Source organism: Serinus canaria, chromosome 2 (assembly GCF_022539315.1).
Source record: "Serinus canaria isolate serCan28SL12 chromosome 2, serCan2020, whole genome shotgun sequence".
Taxonomy (NCBI): Eukaryota; Metazoa; Chordata; class Aves; order Passeriformes; family Fringillidae; genus Serinus; species Serinus canaria.
In genome coordinates, this window is record NC_066315.1 from 78,315,904 (window position 1) to 78,327,034 (window position 11,131).

At 44.4% G+C, this 11,131-nt stretch overlaps 1 protein-coding gene across 1 annotated transcript in view; it reads right to left on the minus strand.

Annotated features, from left to right (window-relative positions):
- TRIO (trio Rho guanine nucleotide exchange factor) overlaps window positions 1–10,538 on the minus strand; it is a 244,483-nt gene extending 233,945 nt beyond the window's left edge. Inside the window, exon 1 of the mRNA XM_009096317.4 lies at window positions 10,342–10,538. Coding sequence (XP_009094565.1) covers window positions 10,342–10,456 — 115 coding nt within the window. The 5' untranslated portion in view covers window positions 10,457–10,538. The remainder of the gene's footprint in view (window positions 1–10,341) is intronic.
- Between the last annotated feature and the right edge of the window lie 593 nt (window positions 10,539–11,131).

Genomic DNA, 11,131 nt, shown 5'->3' on the forward strand with positions numbered 1-11,131 from the left:
CGTTCTATAAGCAGGCTTGACTTGACTCTCCTGCCTTGGTAATTCAACAGACAAACAGTAGAATTTTCCCAAAATGGGCACAGAAATTAAGTTCAGTTTTTTAACTTTCTGCTCAGCTGCCAAGGCAAGAAATTCAGTCAAGTACGATTCCTTGTTTTTCTTCCAAAGACAGCCTTGCACTACCTGTGAAGAAATTGGTATCTTAGTTTTTATTTATTTTTTCATTTAATGTAAAGCATTAACAAGCCAGTGTCCTGGTTCTGGCCCAGAGGGGACATGATTAGGACACAGCGTACCATCTCATGTAATCTTCTGGGAACAAAGAGAAGGGCTCACTCCCATGTCAGGGCAGCACGGCAGAGGGAGCGGTCAGAGAATGTCCACAAGGACAATGTTCCACAAGGGGTGAGCAATAGTGTTTCTTTTCTTGTACATGCTGTCATTTGTATAATTACTGTCTGTTTTGTTATCTCATTACTGTTCCCAGTAAATTGCTCTTATCTCGACCCATAATCTTTACCTTTTGTGCCTCCAATTCTCCTCTCCATCCCTCTAGAAATACGGAGTGAGGGAACACCATGACAGCCAACCAACAAGCCATTAGATAAGTCATTATGACCTTTCCATCTGAAAAGGTGCAACTGTTCTAATAAATTTTAGTTTGGCTTGCCTCTGTTGTCCTTACAGAAGCCCAGCTCCCATGATCCCTGTGAGTTAAGCAAGGCATAGCATTGATTTCTTCTCTGAACTTTGCAAACTATGGCAAATTCAAGCCTAACAACTACCTTTAAGGGCAGAAAACAAGTATTTAAGGCACAGGAAATGTGACTAAGATGTGTGAAGACAATAAGTTACTGCTCTAACTGTTCCATTTCCATTCCTTTAGGGCCAACCCTATGCACAGTATCAACCAAAATGAAGTCGCTGACTAACATTAATAAAGCAAATAAATAAAGACAGGCAAAAAAGCTTTGAGACTAACATGTTATTAAAAAATAAACAACAACAATGGCTATTCAGTTTCTTTAGCAGAGAAATCATAACCTATTTTATTGCTCTATAGTAAAACACAGAAAGAGACCTCTAAAGATAGGGTTTGGCATCTTCTTAAGTCTGATGTTCAACGTACTATGTGCTATCAACTTCTGCATAGAAGAGGACAATCCAGCCAATTTATATTTCAATTCATTTTGATTTGCTGACAGCTTTCTACATTTTTTTTCTTGCTTTCAGCTGCATATATCTGGAATTCAAGGAGTAGGAAAATTACAAAGGGCAAAGACACTTTGACCTTGGCCTAAAGTTTTTAGAAGAGGGTGGAGTATTTTTATGATCTCAGAAAATGGTATCATCTTGGTACTCAATGCTGCTTAACCAAACATGCCCAGAAGTCAGTGGCATGATAAACACTTGGAAATTGAAGAACTTACTACCTTAAGGCCAGTAGAAAGTTGTATCTAACCAACGTTGTACAGCCAAGACTACACAATGGATACAGTGAAGTCCACTGTGTAGCATAGGAAGTCAGCCAAGAAATACTGGTATTTAAACACTCCATTTAGTCTAATTCACTTCTTGGGGTGTTCCTGACGTATCCTCCCTTTATTACCTAGGACACACTTTAAGAAATGTTACCTGATTTCTTCCCAACATTTTAACATTTGTTTGGGCTCTGAAAACAGAGTCCCCAAGACTTCCAACACTTCTGCTTTCATTAAATTTCACCAATAATTTTTCATTGTTTGGTGGCTTCAATTTTATTAACCAGCTATGTGACCATCACAAACCTTAGTGAATAGCCTTTGAACAAATGCCATGATAAAGTATGTCATAAAGCTGAAGGTTTCCACAAAATTACCCACAATAATGCAGAAATTCTGTATAAAGCCTAAAAGTTTTGGATTTTGAGTTACTCTTTTATGCAATAAGTGAGGTACAGACTAGACAAAAATAAGTAGGCATTTACCTATGAGTCCCTATGAGCCCTATCTTTCAGTAGTATATTTTCCTGTTCATTTTTAGCTCTTAGGAAATCTCACTTCACTATAACCCTGGATCCTCAGACTCTAATTACTAAGCAGTCATGTACAAATCTAACCACAAAAGTCACTACTGGTTGTTTACACAGTCTGCAGACACCTCAGGAATAACTATAACTGCTCATACACGCACTAAGACTACAAGAAAACATGAGTAATTAAGCTCCGGGTAGTTTCACAGATGACTAGAACGCATTGGGATTACTCACAATAGCCCTGTTCAGTGCCTGCTGCCCAGAATATTTTCTCCAACTTTTTAACAAAGAGATTTGTCATGCAAACTCAAGTTTTTGAAGCCCCATGGACTATTTAGTTGGACAGTATCTACATGCACACATGTATCCTCATGCACACCAGCAAAACAAACCTTCCTGAATTTCAGACTCATGTCAGACTATTACACATACCAATAACATTGTCCTGACTCTTGCACAGATTTGTGGGAATTATCCAAGCACACTATACTACACCTATAGTATAAAACATAAAGCTAACCCTTGACATATTTTGCTGTAAAGATTGCTTTCTCGTCCAACCATAACTATAAAACACCAATACCTATTTCAGTTCTTCAGTAAGGTCCAGATTACAAAAACACCACACACAGAAGTACCAGCAAAAGACATAGTTCAGCACTGCTCAGTAGGAAAACCTGTTACATATTTGCAGTTGTGTATATTAAACAGTGCTACTGCCACTTATGCAAGGCAGTAGCACAGGAGATTAAACAAATTTGACTAAATGATTTCAGAAGACTCCACTCAACAGCCTTGAAAAACAATCCTATTTTTTAAACAAATGCACAATTAGGCTATTTCAGATGACTTAGAGCAGCTATTTGCCAGAGAAACCACTGGAATGAGCTTTTTATCTTTAAAGCACAGTCTTGTCACTCAGACTGTTTTGTGAAACTTTGTGGACACAACCCATTTATGACCCTCCTCTTTGTGTATCCATACAACAACCTACTCTAAAGGCTGAAAATCAGATGCTTTAATGTACTGTAGTGTCTACTGCTAAAAGCACTTGAGTTGTTCCCTGTCATTTCAATTCCTCCTCCTCACTACTGGGTAAGTGATCTGTTTTCTCAAAACAGCAGTATCCTTCCTGAAGGAATATGACTCAGCTTTGCAGATCATCCGTATTACTTCACCAGTAGTCTACTTTTTGATTTTACTGCACCAAGAAAAATGTTAAGTTAAACAAAGATCCTTCTCCAAATCAGGCAAATTTCTTCATGAAAACAACAAATAGATGTAACCATCTTAGTCATTACATTAAAATAGCCTGCTGTGACTTTCATGGGGTTTTTTACCTCTTTTTTTTTTTTTTAAGATTAAATTTGGTTGTTACCAATGTCAAGCAGAAAAAATTGTTTCCCTTCTTCTCCTTTAAAATTATCACCCACTTTCCTTCAACCACCACTGCATTTCCAAAATTTCAAATTTTCAATTGCTGACCATGAACAGCTATTTCAGTGATTTTAGCTCCTTCTTCAAGATGCAGACCAAAAATCACTATGCAATTTCACCCTAATAAACTGACCTACCAGTCTGCTAGGTCACCCTATAGGAGTCTGCAATTTCACCCTATTAACTGACCTAAGCATTTTTTGAAACTAGAATTATTTTAGTTTTTATTTTCAACTGAAAGGAGGAGAGAAACATTAATATTTTCTCTGTATATTTGGGTAAGGAAAGGCTTTCCAGCCTTTCTTTAGATTTTATTTACCTAGAAGTGATTTCACATCCAAAAGCTTTTAGAAGTCATGTGATATTTTAGGTTGAAATTCACGCATGCTTCTGTTAGGTTGCTGTGGGACACACTTAACTGGAGAAGCACCACTTCTATAAGAAACATTGCTGCCCGTCTTCTACACAGTGACTGAGCTCTGCAACTGATGAAAGCCTCAGCTTTACCAAGTCTCTTCCTCTTTCTGTCATCTCCTTTCTGGGCACATCAGCACTTCATGCCAGCTCAAATGTACTCCTTCCAAGAATGGACCTGGCTTTCCTCTAATTCCCATTCACCTTCCACTCCAAGCGTGCATTTAGTTTATCAACTGTCAGCTATCAAAGATGTTACCAGTAATTGTCTTCTGTCCTCTCTTAGAAATATTCATGACTTCTGCCTCCAACTGTTTCAAACACAACCTAACCTCTAACTTGAACTATCCTTGTCTATTTGCAGAGAAGCTTGGCTGTTTCACACTAAGCCAAATTGCACAACAGCTGCTGCACTTCACACTGAAGCTCTCTATCCTCATCTTCATTGTTCCAGGGAATCTCAATTCAACAATGCTATTTCCCAGACTAACTTCTCCATTGTAACTTCATTGTTTCTGCAGTTATTTTTGCTCTGCATATGCTCATCAGAAACTATCAAGTTGTGGCATTTTTCTACGGTATTTTTCAAAATCACACACACACCACCACTCTGCTTCAACCATCTTATTAAAATGGACACTTTTGGAGTTGGATCAAAACTCCACAAAAGAGCCCACTTCTTCAGCTCAGGTCAACCAGTACTAATGACAGCAAAACTGCTGCAACCTTCTCATTTACTAATGCAACTCAAAGCACAAAGTAACAGATTCTTGAATAGTTTACACAACACTCTGAATTTTTGTTGTGTTTATTTATTTAATACAAATGCTGTCATCACACTAAGTTACATGATAGAATGGACAACTTGTTTCATACTTTACATCCTCTGCATGCCCACCAATTCTTAAAATGCACCTCAGCTCCTGACAGCCACAGGGCCAAGAACCAGTACTTGCAGAGGACAGCAGGGAGCTGACATGTGAGCTACCACCAGTGCTGTCTGGCAAAACTTCACTTTTGGCTTCACTATTAGATTATTTCTGTTAGACACTCCTAACAACTCTGTGGCTGTTCCAACTGGAATGCCAAGTAAGCAACAACTCCTCTAACTACATTCTCTGTAAGTTAGCTATTACATATCACCAGAAAATAGTGCCTTCCTAAGAAGATTCACCTATTCTCACTTTATAGATGATGTGTTCTGCTTCATGGCTTTCAGATGGAAATCTGGCTTGTTTTTCACATTTGATGACTACCTTGGAAGCTAGTTTGCCCATGACCTAAATGATAGTGTTTTTATTAGTAGTATTCTTGAAAAATCCTGCTGCTTTTTAATAATATGCTTGCCTTTTCTTTACCATGTAATCTTTCCCAACCCTCCCTCCTTTAACTACTATGATAGCATTTTTAATGCTGTCTACTACATGCAGTTAACTGTCCCAGCCACTATCACACAGGACACTAATATAAAACAAGCAAGGCAACAGTATATAAAGCAATATAATCAGGAAGAAATAAAACATAAGTCCTCCTTGTAAACTTGAAATAACACATTTCTAAATGCTGGCTTTTATCTTTACAGTATTAAGTGATTTTCATTAAAACTAAGCAAACAACAAAATCATCATTTAAAAGAAAAATAAGAAAATCAGTTATATTTTCCTGACACTCATTAATACTTCTTCTAAGGTCTCAACTACACAAGCAACTATCAGCATAGGTTGCTATAGGCAGACTTAGTCAAACTCAGACTGATCCAAGTCTCAAGTTACTAGTACTTGCAGAAGTGCTCAAATGTCCACAATCACAACAAATCTCAGCATTCTTTTTTCCTATAACACTCACATGTTCATTTTGGTACCTAAAAACACATATCTCAAACCCAAGTTTTAAATTCTATTATCATGAAGCTTACATTAAGATACACAGGAACAAGCAGGATACACTAAGTGTACAACATTAGAACCAGGTGCTATTTAAAGCTCTTCTGGCTACCGGCCTGTTCTCTAACTTCACCTTGAGAGAGGTGGCACACTGAACCCTCTACTTGGAAAAACCATTTCCTCCAGACCCACATTCATCTCAGACTTACTCCTTCTCCTGAGAAAGGACTGCTGCCACCTGTGTAGATTAGGTTTTAGATGGAAAATCCTCCACTTTTTTGTTCCCCCCCCCCCAATCAAGGAATGAAGCACAATTAACAATTATGTTCAGATTTAACCTGGCAAAGCTTAGACAGTTATGTATATCAATGACAAGAGTTTTGGGGTCCTGTGTTTTTCCTTTGTTTTTCAAGCACTTCAGTTCCTCCACAGGCCCCTTCCCATTGCTCAGTATGTAAACTGTGTTCCTTCCAGGCATGTGGCAAGTGTTCACATAAACAGGTGGTGACAACACTAATCTCCTCAACGGCTTTGAAAACAGTCTTGTTTGTCCATACATGAACGAAGTTACTGCAGTTTGTAGAGGCCACTCATAAAAAATGTACCTTACAGGAAATAACTACATCCACTTTCATTTCAGAACTGTGAAGAATTATCAGTCGGTTGTTTTTTTTTTCCATGAAGACTAATCAGAGTAATTTATAAAGGCACTCCCTACACTGTCTAGCCAAGGGTTGACTGAAGTGCTTACAAGCCTTTTTCTATGCAACCTTTTGTATTCACAGATATTTCCATCATACCAGAAGGGTAACTTTAATTACTAAAATTTGATTGTGTCTTTTATTTGGATGAAAAATGTTTTGTTCTTTATGCCTAAAAACTAAATTCACAAACTTCAACCAGCAAAAACACTTTGGTTTGAAAAGCACTCTTATAATAACATGATTTAAACTTAACAGACAGCCTTCATTCTTGCATCCTGAAGATGTCAGTTGAGTCTCCTTACCAAAGTATTGAGGACTCATAGCTGCAAAGATGAAGATTAAACCAAGAACAACCAAACAAAACCTCTGTATGGTTACTGTCCTGTAAGCCATGACTTGACAGCACTGCCTCAAATTCAACTTTGCTCATGTCAGCTGTTTTCAGACCTTTCAGATACACAGAATTTTAGGTTGAAACTTAGAACACATTTTGAAAAGTTTTGTCTTAACAACTCTTCATACAAAATAGATCTTGTATACTTAACACATGTACTAACACCACTCTACACAGCCACTTAGACTCTGTGCTACCAGCTTTTTGTATGTTAAGTGTTTTTTCATAACTCAAAGATATTTTACCAGTTCTTTCAAGTCACAACAGTGCACTTTTTAAATTAAAAAAAGGATAATTGTCTATAGATTTACAGTTCAAAACATATCATCCTTCTGTGAGTTTACACAGTCATTTCTAATCTCCAACTTATATATAGGACAGAAAAGCACTTCCTACAACCACTGTGTTTTCTCCTTCCAAATGTAATCACTATGCCTGGCCTTCAACTCTGCTTCTTTTACTATTAATCCTGCCACAAAGGTGACAGATCTAACAAGGTACTCTTTCCTTTTCAACTTCAAATAATGAGATTCAGATACCAAATATGTAACAGAAAGTAAGCTGCTTCGATTTCTTCCAATTCCAATAAAGGGATTCCTCATTTACATTCAAGACACACAGTCTTTATGTGTTCCTACTACCACCACCTCACTTCCAGTTCAGCTGCTTTCCTCACATTTCAACTGCAACTTTATTTCCCCAACAACTTAAGAATAAGTTCACATTTACATAACCAAAGTGAAAACTGGAAATGTGCACATTTCAAGTGATGTGAACCTAGCTGCTGTTCAATATCCTAACAAAATCTTCCAAATAATGAAACTCTATTCTTCAGACTACTTTAATTGTACTTCAAGCTTAGTCTTACAAAAGGACAGGAGGAAAGCCAATAACCCCACTTGGCAGCTCAACTGACCAATTTAACCAACCCAAGATTAGAACTGATTGTTTAGGCAGGTTTTTGTTGTTGTGGTTTTTTTTTTTTTTTTTGCTCCTGGAAAACACTGCAACATTTTTACTCATTTTCTCTTTTAAGTAACAGCTAGAGCTTTGCTAATATTCTCTGCAAGTGACAGGAAAAAGGAAGCATTTATCATTGTAAATTCTGTAAAGAGAAAAATATTTTGTCTGCTCCTAAGTGCACCAAACAAAGTTTTTTCCTTGTTCATTGATCTCTGCGCCTTTGTGTTCCACTGAAAAAAAAACAAAAAAAAAACCAAAAACTGCCTGTTGTTCAAACAAAGGGAAGCACCGGAGATCTCTTAATAGACCCTCTCCTTATAGAAGAGTGGATTATTCACAGAGGCAGAATTCAAAGAGCTCTTCTCAATGCCAAACACCCACAGGAGATGCCAGAACATTTTCCAGTGTATGCTAGAGGCCAGGCTGAACCAGATAACCTTCACATGTAAATATGGAAATGAGAACACCAGTCGTTAAATACGCTCTAAGAGTTTTTTGATAAGCATGTCCTTCTACTGCTTTAAGATTTTTAGATGCTGCAGGACTGAGCTCAGTACAACTTCCCTGTTATCAGAAGTTATCAGCATCAGAATTCATCACTGCACCACTTACGAGCTTACCAGCTGCAGCATCCCTCAACCCACACATAAATGTGGAAGCTGATTATTAATACAGCTGGCAGGGTCTTCCAAAACTGCAAGATTACTACACAAGCACCCATTTGTAACTACACTAGGCAGAGTACTGTGTGTAAGCCTGCTGTTTTAATTTGTCATTTTGCTTTCATCAGGATTTTTTCCTTGGAATGATAAAGCTCAGTCTTTTTTCCACGATAAAACCCACCAAGGCCAGCATCCTGACAAGGAGTTTCACACTCAATGGCTCTCATGTGAAGCAGGTTGCCTCGGGAGCATCAAGCCCTCCAGAGGGGACACAGACCCCTGCTCGGACCCTCCATCCACGCAAACGCAGCTCCCAGCCCCGCTTCAAGGATGCCTGCAACAAATCACACCTCCTGCTTCACCCTCATGAAACCAAACACACTGAGCAGCACCACCGACCGCAAGAAGCACTGATTACGCCGTTTCCCACTTCCCTCGCGGACTTTCCTTAAAAATCCAGTGAACACAGCTTTTACTACTATTATTACTACTGCCATCATTATTTTTTACACACGAAATCGGCCAACCCCCTCATCTTTCCTGCGGTGAGTCTGCATTTCCCTTGCTCGCCGCTCCTTTTTAGGCATCCAAAAGGAGCAAGTGCCCAGCCTAGCCCGGCCCGGCCGCTCCGCCCGGAGCGATGGCCGGGGGGTGCCCTGGGGGGCGCGGAGCAGCCGGCGGAGCGGACGGAGGGGAGGAGCCGCCGCCGCTCGGGGGAGGGCAGCCGGCACCGGGGGGAGGCTCCGTCCCCGCCGCCGCCCAGGCTGCCGGCAGGGCTCCGTGCCCGCCGCCGGCGGTCTGTGCGGCCCGGGCAGTCCTGCCTTCCCCGCCGCTATTCCCCGGGGAATAGTGTCTGGGCGGCGGGCGCAGCCGTCCTCCCCGCCCGGTTGCGTGCTGAGAGTAAACACCAAAGGAGAAGGCAGCCTCCATTTTTTTTCATCCCGGCAGCCTGTCAACAGGCTCCCCCCCACCGCTTCCCCCCCGATCCTCCGCGCCGAGCCCGGCTTCCCAGCCCGGCAGCGCCCGAGAGCCGCTGCTTCCCCGCTTCAGCCGAGGCAGCGACACCCCCTTAACATGGGCTTCGCTTTTTGTCTGCCTCTTTCGGTTCTCCTTAGAACACCCACTTTCCATGCCGCTTCTTCCATCCCTGCCTTGTGCCGCCACCCAGCAGCACAGCACCGGAGAAGCACTGCCTTTTCTAGCGGTGTCATCGTTGCCTGCTCGCCGGCCTCCCCGGGGGGCCCGGCCGGCGCAACCGACTCCCCGCAGCCCTGCGGCCCCGCTCACCCTTCCCACCCCTCCGACAGCCGGGGCTTCCCGGATCGGAGTGGCTCCCCCACCCGCCTCCCGCCCCGCAACCCCCAGCGGGACATTTTCGGGGGGCTCGGGTCCACCTGGCGCTGGGTGGTGCCGCCCAGCCCCGGTGACGCGCCTACTACCAGGCCGGCACAGGAGGAATCGCACCTGTCACGGGCGACACCGCCCCGGGGCGGCAGCAGCCCCGCACCCTCCCGGCCGGGCCGCGCCGCCGCCGCCCCCGTTTTCACGCCTCGGTTCTGCCGGCGAGGGTGGCGTCCCGCCCGCGAGTTGCTGTGCCCAAGCCCCGCTGTCCCCCGACACAGGACGGGGCAGCTCGGCTCTCTTCCCCGCCGCCTCCCCGAGGAACGGACGGGCAGTGCCGAGGCGGCCCCGGAGGCGAGAGGCGGGCGAGCCTTACCCGAGGCCACCTGACAAAGCCGGCTGCCCTCTCCTCCTTTCCCGGCTCCAGAGGGAAGACGTCGCTTCCCCAGGGCCACCTTTTCCCTCTACCTTCAGCCGCGGTCTCGCCGGCGGCCCTTCCTCCGTTTCCCCAGGAGAGGAGCGCACTCACCGGATCGGAAGAACGCCGCGATGTCCGCCGAGTCCTTGGCCGCCTCCTCGGCCCCTTCCCCCGCGCCGCTGCCGGCCGTGGTGGCGGCGGAGGTGGCGGTAGCGGCGCTGCTCATGGCTGCTGCTGCTGCTGCGTGTGCCGGCGGCGGTGACTCCACCGGGCGAGACCCGCCGCCGACCCCGCCGCCCCCTCCGCGGATCCCGGCTTCAACTCCGGGCGGGAGCGGCCGTCAGGGCGGCAGCCGGAGCGGGCGAGCGATGCGGGGCGGCGGCGGGCGGCCGCAGCGAGCGCAGGGACATGAAGGTATGTGCGGAATGGCAGCTCCGGGAGCGCCCACCCCCCGCAGCCACCTAGGAGGCGGCGTGTGCATGCAGGGAGTCCGGGCGGGCGGGCGGGCGGCAGCCGGAGCGCAGACAATCGCGGGAGGAGGAGGAGGAGAAGAAGGAGGAGGGCGACGACGACGACGACGGCATGGGAAGGGCCAGCGGTCCGCGCAGTGAGCAGCCAGTGGGCGGAGAAAAAAAGAAAGGTTTCCAACCTTTTTTTTTTTTAATTTTTTTTTTTTTTTTTTTTTTTTTTTTTTTTTTTTTTTAAGAAGGAGCGAGGAACGATCAGGAGGAGCAGCAGCTGCCCTAGCCACCGCGGTGCCAGTGGCCGCAGCAACCGCCGTCCTCCATCTTGCCTGGGAGGAGGAGAGGAGGGTGGGAAGGGGGAGTCGGGAAAGGAAGCGAGTCCCCGCCCGAGGAACAAGGGCGGTGGAGCCGCGAGTGGGGGGAGCTCGGGAGTCTCC